This window comes from Phyllobates terribilis, unplaced genomic scaffold (genome assembly GCF_046119375.1).
Source record: "Phyllobates terribilis strain yellow unplaced genomic scaffold, ASM4611937v1 Scaffold_9__5_contigs__length_417890890, whole genome shotgun sequence".
NCBI classification, from domain to species: Eukaryota; Metazoa; Chordata; class Amphibia; order Anura; family Dendrobatidae; genus Phyllobates; species Phyllobates terribilis.
This window is the reverse complement of record NW_027362769.1, coordinates 230,056,325-230,067,907: the sequence shown is the minus strand read 5'-3', so window position 1 is coordinate 230,067,907 and position 11,583 is coordinate 230,056,325. Positions and strand designations below refer to the sequence as shown.

The 11,583-nt window shown below is 45.0% G+C and overlaps 1 protein-coding gene across 1 annotated transcript in view; it reads right to left on the bottom strand.

Annotated features, from left to right (window-relative positions):
- Positions 1 to 11,583, bottom strand: part of LOC141162056 (uncharacterized) — a 539,567-nt gene that overhangs the window by 230,913 nt on the left and 297,071 nt on the right. Inside the window, exons 36-38 of the mRNA XM_073647724.1 lie at positions 4,185 to 4,277; positions 3,002 to 3,219; positions 150 to 343 (exon numbers count right to left, since the gene is read on the bottom strand). Of these exons, the coding sequence (XP_073503825.1) occupies positions 150 to 343; positions 3,002 to 3,219; positions 4,185 to 4,277 (505 nt within the window). The remainder of the gene's footprint in view (positions 1 to 149; positions 344 to 3,001; positions 3,220 to 4,184; positions 4,278 to 11,583) is intronic.

The window sequence follows — 11,583 nt, the reverse complement described above, 5'->3', positions numbered from 1 at the left end:
CCTAGAAATCTGTAACACCTAATAAGTCTGAACTCAATCTGACATACATAAAGGGGAAACCGCTCTCATCTAAAATATGTCTTAATGCACAATACATTTAAAAAGAAAGTAGTCTTGTAGATTTTAATCTTTCCATTGAGGAATCTTACCTTCATTGATATTCTTTTTTTGCTTTAAAGCCCCCTCAACAGAGAGCTGTTGTGGGACAGTAGCCAAAATTTCAAAGTTGTGCACAAGATTCCCAGCAAATGACAACACAAGACCCACTTTCTGCTCTTTGGATCCCGATAAGTCAATTAACAAAGATTTGTCATTGAAATTAATCCTGGATGCTAAAGACATTCTGTCATAAAAAGAAAAATGTGTTAATTACCTGAATCAAATCAGCAGAAAAGCAATTTAATCAATATAGTGTTATAGGGTGATATGGAAACTATAAAAACATGCAACAAAACAAAGAGAGGCATGAAATGGCAGGAAAGATTCTCTATTCTGAAACTTGGCTAATACTAAACAGAAGAGCAGCTGACCGGCACCAGCTCTGCCTTCAGCCTTTTCCAGCACACAGTCCTGTAATACAGGCAATCCTGAGTCCTTGGCTATTCCACTACGGGTGGTGCTGCATCAACTGAAGCAGATAATCATGAGGCATACATCAGAGAATAGAAAAGATCGCAATCACCCCGGGATGCCTTGTGAATGATCCTTTATTTCAGATCTGGCGTGTAATCATAGGCGCATGTACATGGGTGCGGGGGTGAAAAGGGAGGACGATGGCCGTTTTGCGCGTATGTAGCTCTTCCACGGGTCCAATGTTAGCTCGCATTCGGACTTTTAAGAGCGAGTATGGATTGGGGTCCCACTGTGCTGTGGACTGAGGCGAGCCTGGAGGGGCATGACTAAGAGCCACACCCAGACTGACCTCAGATGCACAGCAAATTACGGTGCCGCGATCCGAGGAAAGCCCGTGGTGGGCCAAACCAGGTGCTACTCCAAGGTAGACCTCCAACACACAGCAGCTGAACCTCAAGGAGGTATACAGACTGGCAGGTGTAGGACCCAGTTCAGACTGGACAGACAGGATCAGCTTCAGGAAGAACTGGGTCACTGGCAGGTAAGACTAGAATACAGGGATGGGTAGGACCCAGTTCAGACTGGACAGACAGGAACGGCTTCAGGAAGGTTCGGGCCGCCTGGGTATTCAGCCTCCAGGGTGACAGGAACAGCTTCAGGAAGAACTGGGTCTCTGGCAGTGGGGTACTGGACTGCAGGTGCTGATAGGCAGGGAACTGCAGGTGCGGACAGGCAGGGAACCACAGGTGCGGACAGGCAGGGAACAACAGGTGCGGACAGACAGGGAACCACAGGTGCGGACAGGCAGGGAACCACAGGTGCGGACAGGCAGGGAACCACAGGTGCGAACAGGCAGGGAACCACAGGTGCGAACAGGCAGGGAACCGCAGGTGCGGACAGGCAGGGAACCGCAGGTGCGGACAGGCAGGGAACCACAGGAGCGGACAGGCAGGGAACCGCAGGTGCACACAGGCAGGGAACCACAGGTGCGGAAAGGCAGGGAACCACAGGTGCGAACAGGCAGGGAACCGCAGGTGCAGACAGGCAGGGAACCACAGGTGCGAAGAGGCAGGGAACCACAGGTGCGGACAGGCAGAGAACCATAGGTGCGAACAGGCAGGGAACCGCAGGTGCGGACAGGCAGGGAACCACAGGTGCGGATAGGCAGGGAACCGGAGGTGCGGACTGACAGGGAACCGCAGGTGCGGACAGGCAGGGAACCGCAGGTGCGAACAGACAGGTACACACAAGCAAGACAGAGACAGATTCACCCAAGATACTTAAAATGAAGTAGTAAGTGAACACACAAACCACTAATGTTGGACATATGTCACAGAATAGAGATAGGTACTGGTTCAGACACTGCAGGTTTTAGAGATAGGTACTGGTTTCAACTCTGCATGTTTTAGGGACAGGTACAGGTTCAGATACAGACAATTTGGGAAAAGATCCAGACTTAGATACAAACAGGTTAAGGGATTGGTCCTAATTCAGACAAGGACAGACACAGGTACAGGTTCAGGTTTCAGGTCTAGGTATTCAGCCCCCAGGGTGGCAGAAAAAGGAAAAACCTGTATCTACAGGTACAGATTCAGGGTTCAGGCCTGGGTACTCAGCCCCCAGGGTGGTTCAGATACAGAAATAGAACAGGAGCTGGCAACTCAGTAGTTGCACAAACACACTGAAAGAGAATGTTGATCAGGCACCTCCCAACAGATGGAGGTGCTTTAAGTATCAAGTGCCTCTAAGCAATAAGTTGCGGACACATTAGTAATGCACACACTATTTCTTTAAGAATCAGGAAGTGCACGCACAGCCACCCTAAGCATGCAGCCAGGAAACAAGCACAGCAAGTAGAGGACAAGGAGCACACTGCACACAGCAAGCAGAGGACAAGGAACACAATGCAAGGCCCGGGGTGGTGAGTAAGTCGGTGTCCCTGCATGGTGGGGATAGGAAGCCATGCATGGATGCAGGCATTGATGTTACACATAATAATTAAATAGTTCTCTTAGACTTAATTAGGCTGATGTATTTACTCCCATGACAGAATGGTTATACAATCCTGATATTAAGATGAGTTCAGCTATAAAATGAAATAGCCCATGAGTCCAAGTATATTCAGTCTTCACCCAGTCTGATTGATTAACAGATGCAGCTTGTACTGAGCAGTGTGAGATCGCAGTAACAACAGGGAGGAGAGACACTGAGGAGCTGTCATTCAGGCTACATGGGCAGAGAATGAGCTACATTTTTATAAAAGATTATACAGCTTTTCTGGCATGTATTATCAAAGTAAAGGCAACATTATTATCAGCTGTAAGATCTATTTAGTACAGAATGCAGCTTGTATTGTGAAATATGGTGACAAAACCACATTAAAATGTTTACAATTACATATGTACAAAACTTGCCTCTATTATATTACCTGGACGGCAGGACTTTTCCAATTATTTTTAAGGCAGCAGTTTGTAGATCGGGTGTTAGAGCCTGTTGCATGGACACACTTACACCAAGTATTCTGATATGTTTTCGGCTTTCGTGGTTCAAATCAACTTCAATTAATACCATGTCTTTACCATCACACTGGAGAATGACGCTTCCATTGGCACTACTTCCACCATATTTATTTCCCATTGCTTGAATCTATATACAGAAGAATGTGAAAGTTATGTGCACATCATATTAACAAGACATTTGACATAAGAAAATTTTATTATTAGGAAAGCAAAGATGGGAGAGAAGAAATGATTGAACGCAGTGTGTAACTATAGTGGATGCAAGGGTTACTGTTGTGACTGAGCCCAGGAGCCCAGCGGCCGGGTCAAAATGTCACTTTGGCTCACATGAAAAAAATAATACTGTGATAATTGGGGGCTCCTGATTTTGCATTAAAGTCCACAACCTTCTAGCCACTGATTGATCGACTAATATGTAGCCTAATGCGTATAACTTGTTGCACAGACGTAGTTTGAGGTCTAGAAAGTATATTGCAGAACACTACTCTATATTTATTGTAAGATGTGTGCTGAATGTAGTCTGCTTAAAGGGGTTGTTCGGTCTTATGCTATAAGTCTACAGTCACTTTAGGTATCTGCAGGCTTATGAATCCTCTTCATCACGTGGACTGCTAGCTGTCAGGATTCTCCGGTGCTGGCACAAGGAGCGGGTGGTCATGTGACCGCAAGTATGCAATTTCCATACTTCCGGCCAAATTCCGATTAAAAGTGTCCAGCCTCGCTAAAAACAATTGCATTGAGAGAGGCTGCATCCATCTAGCTGGCATATGACCACATGTATACAAATCACATACTTGTGCCTGCCAGATCCCGATGACGGAAAATCCTCACAGTGCGCAATGCACGCAATGTAAGGATCCACAAGTCACATAAAGTAACTGCATACTTGTAGCTTAAGGCCGACCAACCCCTTTAAGATATCCAAATGGTGGCAGTGGTCACTGTAATGCTGCACTCAATGTGAGAAATACTGAAGCAGAAGGGTTATTTTACTTTTTTTCCCTTCGTATAGGATCATGTTTTGCAAAGAAATTCTCAGTGATGGTATAAAAGCTTCATCTGGCAAATTGTTGGGTTTTTATTCAATGTTACCTGAAGATTCTGGGGAATTTTCCACTGATAAGGATGGGAAAGCTGAGAGTAAAACCCCATCTGATTGAGAGATTTGTTAAACTGAACATGCAACTGTGAAAGACAAAAACATGTAGATAGCAGGAGTAAATATAATAAAAACTACCAATAATTACACAGACTGAACATTTTATTATACGCTGCTTTTTAACTACTTTCTTATTTCTATTTTATCTTAATCTTCTATTTTTATTGTGTATCAAAATATGTTAATTCCAGAGAACGGCAGCACTTGACACAGATCTTTGTAAATATCTAAGTAGCATGAACAGAGGTAATGAGAATCAATGGATTCACAGAGCAATAACAAATAGAAAAAACTTGCATTGACTAGCATCATATATCGGGTCACTGTCTTTGTTTCATGCAGACTCAGTTTCTGAGCCTGCATCTTTCCCAGCAGATGATGACTGTGATACACAGCAGCATCTGCCACTAACAGCAATGAGCAGAACCAAGTTACATTCACTGTTGAAAACCACCAAAGAGAACCTGTCGGCACGATTTAGTAATGTAAAGTACAGACATGGCTGTAATGGTGCTGTAATACAGATTATATTGATACTTTAGGTGAAGAAATCTACTTTGTGGTTCTTCTTTAACCCCTTAACCCCCGAGGGTGGTTTGCACGTTAATGACCAGGCCAATTTTTACAATTCTGACCACTGTCATTTTATGAGGTAATTACTCTGGAACGCTTCAACGGATCCCACTAATTCTGAGAATGTTTTTTCGTGACATATTGTACTTCATGATTTTGGTAAAATTTCTTTGATATCACTTGCGTTTATTTGTGAAAAAAATGGAAATTTGGCAAAAATTTTGAAAATTTTGCAATTTTCAAAATTTGAATTTTTATGCCCTTAAATCAGAGAGATATGTCACACAAAATACTTAATAAATAACATTTCCCACATGTGTACTTTACATCAGCACAATATTGGAACCAAATTTTTTTTTTGTTAGGGAGCTATAAGGGTTAAAAGTTGACCAGCGATTTCTCATTTTTCCAACAAAATTTACAAAACCATTTTTTTAGGGACCACATCACATTTGAAGTCACTTTGAGAGGTCTTTATGACAGAAAATACCCAAAAGTGACACCATTCTAAAAACTGCACCCCTCAAGGTGCTCAAAACCACATTCAAGAACTTTATTAACCCTTCAGGTGCTTCACAGGAATTTTTGGAATGTGGAAGAAAAAAATGAACATTTAACTTTTTTCACAAAAATGTTACTTAAGACCCAATTTTTTTTATTTTCGCAGGGGTAACAGGAAAAAATGGACCCCAAAATTTGTTGTGCAATTTCCCCTGGGCACGCAAGTACCCCATATGTGGGGAAAAAACACTGTTTTGGCACACGGCAGGGCTCAGAAGGGAAGGAGCGCCGTTTGACTTTTTGATAGTAAAATTTGCTTGAATAATTAGCGGACGCCATGTTGCGTTTGGAGAGCCCCTGATGTGCCTAAACATTGGAGCTCCCCCACAAGTGACCCCATTTTGGAAACTAGACCCCCCAAGGCACCTATCTAGATGCATAGTGAGCACTTGGAACCCCCAGGTGCTTCACAAATTGATTCATAAAAATGAAAAAGTATTTTTTTTTCACTTTTTCATTTTTACGAATCAATTTGTGAAGCACCTGAGGGTTCCAAGTGCTCACTATGCATCTAGATAGGTGCCTTGGGGGGTCTAGTTTCCAAAATGGGGTCACTTGTGGGGGAGCTCCAATGTCAATGTTTGGGCACACAGGGACTCTCCAATTGCAACATGATGTCCACTAACAAATTGAATGGAAAATCGGCTCAAATTGTTAGCGGACACCATGTTGCATTTGGAGAGCCCCTGTGTGCCCAAACATTGGAGCTCCCCCACAAGTGACCCCATTTTGGAAACTAGACCCCCCCAAGGCACCTATCTAGATGCATAGTGAGCACTTGGAACCCCCAGGTGCTTCACAAATTGATTCGTAAAAATGAAAAAGTGAAAAAAAAAACACTTTTTAATTTTTATGAATCAATTTGTGAAGCACCTGGGGGTTCCAAGTGCTCACTATGCATCTAGATAGGTGCCTTGGGGGGTCTAGTTTCCAAAATGGGGTCACATGTGGGAGAGCTCCAATGTTTGGGCACACAGGGACTCTCCAAATGCAACATGGTGTCCGCTAACAAATTGAATGGAAAATCTGCTCAAATTGTTAGTGGACACCATGTTGCGTTTGGAGAGCCCCTGTGTGCCCAAACATTGAAGCTCCCTAACAAGTGACCCCATTTTGGAAACTAGACCCCCAAGGCACCTATCTAGATGCATAGTGAGCACTTGGAACCCCCAGGTGCTTCAGAAATTGATTTGTAAAAATGAAAAAGTGAAAAAAAAAACACTTCTTCATTTTTACGAATCAATTTGTGAAGCACCTGGGGGTTCCAAGTGCTCACTATGCATCTAGATAGGTGCCTTGGGGGGTCTAGTTTCCAAAATGGGGTCACTTGTGGGGGAGCTCCAATGTTTGGGCACACAGGGGCTCTCCAAACGCGACATGGTTCCAATTTGTTAGCGGACACCATGTCGCGTTTGGAGAGCTCCTGTGTGCCCAAACATTGGAGCTCACCCACAATTGACCCCATTTTGGAAACTAGACCCCCACGGCACCTATCTAGATGCATAGTGAGCACTTGGAACCCCCAGGTGCTTCACAAATTGATTCGTAAAAATGAAAAAGTGTTTTTTTTTTCACTTTTTCATTTTTACAAATCAATTTGTGAAGCACCTGGGGGTTTCAAGTGCTCATTATGCATCTAGATAGGTGCCTTGGGTGGTCTAGTTTCCAAAATGGGGTCACTTGTGGGGGAGCTCCAATGTTTAGTCACACAGGGCCTCTCCAAACGCGACATGGTTCCAATTTGTTAGCGGACACCATGTCGCGTTTGGAGAGCTCCTGTGTGCCCAAACATTGGAGCTCACCCACAAGTGACCCCATTTTGGAAACTAGACCCCCCAAGGCACCTATCTAGATGCATAGTGAGCACTTGGAACCCCCAGGTGCTTCACAAATTGATTCGTAAAAAGGAAAAAGTGTTTTTTTTTTCACTTTTTCATTTTTACAAATCAATTTGTGAAGCACATGGGGGTTTCAAGTGCTCATTATGCATCTAGATAGGTGCCTTGTGTGGTCTAGTTTCCAAAATGGGGTCACTTGTGGGGGAGCTCCAATGTTTAGTCACACAGGGCCTCTCCAAACGCGACATGGTTCCAATTTGTTAGCGGACACCATGTCGCGTTTGGAGAGCTCTTGTGTGCCTAAACATTGGAGCTCCCCCACAAGTGACCCCATTTTGGAAACTAGACCACCCAAGGCACCTATCTAGATTATAGTGAGCACTTGGAACCCCCAGGTGCTTCACAAATTGATTCGTAAAAATGAAAAAGTATTTTTTTTTCCACTTTTTCATTTTTACAAATCAATTTGTGAAGCTCCTGGGGGTTCCAAGTGCTCATTATGCATCTAGATAGGTGCCTTGGGTGGTCTAGTTTCCAAAATGGGGTCACTTGTGGGGGAGCTCCAAAGTTTAGGCACGCAGGGGCTCTCCAAACGCAACATGGCGTCCGCTAAGAATTTGAGCCGATTTTCCATTCAATTTGTTAGCGGACACCATGTCGCGTTTGGAGAGCCCCTGATGTGCCTAAATAGTGGAGCTCCCCCACAAGTGACCCCATTTTGGAAACTATACCCCTCAAGGATTTTATTAAGGTGTATAGTGAACATTTTGAACCCAGAGGTACGACACAGAATTTGATAACATTAGGTCATCATATTGAATAAGTTGTCATTAGTCTTGAGCGCAAGTGATCGCTACTTGAGTTCGCATCGGGTACTCAGGTATGCGGGACGAGATGACGTTTTCAGCGGTACCATTTTTATTTATATTTGTCTTTTTGATCGCATGTTATTCCATTTTTTGTTTGGCGGTATGGTGATAAAGTATTGTTTTTTGCTTCGTTTTTTATTTTTATTTTTTACCGTGTTCACTGAAGGGGTTAACTAGTGGGAAAGTTTTATAGGTCAGGTTGTTCCGGATGCGGCGATACCAAATATGTGTACTTTTATTGTTTTTTTTTTTTGTTTGTTTTTATAATAATATTTATTGATGGGTACATTATATTTTTATTTTTGGTGGATTATTATTATTTTTTTTTTATATATTTTTACAATTTTTTTTTTATTTATTTTTTCACTTTCTGATAGTTTTTATACTTTATTACTTTGTCCCACTATCGGACTTTCACTTTTTTTCTCTGATCGCCTGCATGGCACAGGAATGCAGCACCATCCCTGTGCCATGCAGGCTGTCAGCGCTGGACAAGGAGAAGATTGTTTGGAGATGCACTGCGCATGTCCAAAAAATCTTCCTGCTGTCTGGTGACCCGGATGTTGTCATGACGACATCGGGTCGTTATGGCAACATCCTGGAAGCCACGGCAGACAGCGCTGGAAGCCGGAAGAGGAGGTGAGTATCTGCGATCAACTCCCCTTGCCACCGCAATGCTGCGATCGACTTCGATCGCAGCATCGCGTGGGTTAATGTGCTGGGAGCGGTGCGTGACCGCTCCCTGCACATAGTACCGGGTGTCAGCTGTGGCAATCAGCTGACACCCGGCGGCGATCGCGCCCGCACAGCCTGTGTGCGCGCGCGATCGCCATGACGTACTAATACGGGTCTGGCTCTTAGGTCCCAGGGCACAGACGCGTATTAGTACGTCTAATGTTGCTAAGGGGTTAATAATGACCTTTTGAAGTTTTTTGCTAATTAGATTTCAGTGCACAGGGACCGGACTGTGCACTATGACTTCCCCTCCTTGTCTGTGATTCCACAGCCCCTCCTCCTGCCTCTGGTCTGTGATTCCCCAGTCCCTCCGCCTGCTTCCGGTCTGTGATTTCCTGGCCCCTCCGCCTGCCTCCAGTTTGTGATTTCCCGGTCCCTCCGCCTGCCTCCAGTCTGTGATTTCCTGGCCTCTCCGCCAGCCTCTGGTCAGTGATTTCCTGGCCTCTCCGCCTGCCTCCAGTCTGAGATTCTCCAGCCCATCCACCTGCTTCTGGTCTGTGATTCCTCAGCCCCCCCCCGCCTGCCTCCGGTCTGTGATTCCCCGACCCCTCTGCCTGCTTCCGGTCTGTAATTCCCCAGCCCATCCGCCTGCCTCCGGTTTGTGATTCCCTGGACCTTCTGCCTGCCTCAGGTCTGTGATTCCCCTGCCCCTCCACCTGCCTCCAGTCTGTGATTGCCTCCCTGTTCATCTGCCTGCCTTCGGTCTGTTATTCCCCGGCCCCTCCATTGCCTCTGGTCTGTGATTCCCCGGCCCCTCCACCGGCCACTGGTTTGTGATTCCTCGGCCCCTCTGCCTGCCTCCAGATTGTGATTCCCCATGCCCTCCGACTGCCTCTAGTCTGTGATTCCCCTGCCCCTCCGCCTGCCTCCGGTTTGTAATTCCCCGCCCCCTCTGCCTGCCTCTGGTCTGTGATTCACTTGTCCCACTGCCTGCCTCCGGCTGTGATTCTGTGTCTACCAGGGGGAATATAGGGGACTCGGTACCCGGGCCTTTTACCTTGTTTAGGAAGTCACGGCAGTCGGCTCCCGGGCCCTTACTCTGGGTCTCTCTTTAAAAAGGGGTTTTAGTGTACAGTTTGTCTCGTGACGCCACCTGTGGTTTCCAGTAATGGTTACCGGTAGTGTTGAGCGAACATGCTCGACACTGCTCGGTACTCGCCCGAGCATCACGCACCTCGGGATGTTCGGCGAGCACCGAGCATTTCCGGTTTACTCGGGCGGGAGCTCGGGTCTCCGCCCTGCATGTTTGGCGCTCTTTACAGAGCCAATGAACATGCAGGGATTGCCAGCCAGTCACTGTAATGCTGCAGCCATGTTGGTTGTGGGCATTACAGTGATTGGCTGGCCGCACAGCGTCACCTCGAGTATTTAAAACCGGGCGCCGCTATCTTGGACACAGTCGCTCCGGATTAGACAGTGTAGGGACAGCGCTGCTGATTTAGGGAGAGATATAAACTGCGAAATAGTTAGTGTAGGGTCTGTAAAGGCTGCCAGAACAAACAAACAGTCCTTTTCAGGACTAATATCCATCCCAGATACCAGGCAGTCAGGCTGTATAGGAGACACAGTGGTTATACCAGCAAACGCTGCATTACAGTCCTGTGTGCTCCTGTTGCTCAAATTGCTGGACTTAGCACCAGGTGTCGGGGGCCAGGAAAAATCCTTTTTTTCCATCTAAATCCTCCTTTTTTTTTCCTCCTTCACACTGTACAAATACCCGTCTTATTAACCTTTTGGTGTGTCCCCCCTCCCCCCCCAAAAAAAAAGCGTGTCTCTGATTTTTCAGACACAAATATAACTGCTGAAAATAGTCTGGTGTAGGCTAGAGAAACAGAAGTGTTGTTTTGCACTTCCACGGTTCAAACCTCTGTATTATCCATTTTGAGCCATTTGTATCTAAAAAAAAAAACAGTTTGAGTATGTCGCTCACTGTTCAGCCGCAAATATCTCTATTTAAAAAAGTGTTGTATACCCCAGTAAACAATAACTGTGGTTTTACCATCCCACGGTAAAAAATCTCTATTATTCAGGTTTTGGTAGTTTTTTCCGTAAAGAAAAACAGTAGTGTCTCCTGACTGTTGTGACACAAAAATATATCTGTTGAAAATAGTCTTGTGTAGGCCCGACATCCCAGTGTGGTTTCGCAGTTCCACGGGTCAAATCGCTGTACTATCCAGTTTTGGGCCTTTGGTATCTAAAAAAAAAGCAGTTTGAGTGTGTCGCTCACTGTTCAGCCGCAAATATCTCTATTTAAAAAAGTGTGGTATACCCCAGTAAACAATAACTGTGGTTTTGCCATCCCACGGTAAAAAATCTCTATTATTCAGCTTTTGGTAGTTTTTTCCGTAAAGAAAAACAGTAGTGTCTCCTGACTGTTGTGACACAAAAATATATCTGTGGAAAATAGTCTTGTGTAGGCCCGACATCCCAGTGTGGTTTCGCAGTTCCACGGGTCAAATCGCTGTACTATCCAGTTTTGGGCCTTTGGTATCTAAAAAAAAAGCAGTTTGAGTGTGTCGCTCACTGTTCAGCCGCAAATATCTTTATTTAAAAAAGTGTGGTATACCCCAGTAAATAATAACTGTGGTTTTGCCATCCCACGGTAAAAAATCTCTATTATTCAGCTTTTGGTAGTTTTTTCCGAAAAGAAAAACAGTAGTGTCTCCTGACTGTTGTGACACAAAAATATATCTGTTGAAAATAGTCTTGTGTAGGCCCGACATCCCAGTGTGGTTTCGCAGTTCCACGGGTCAAAT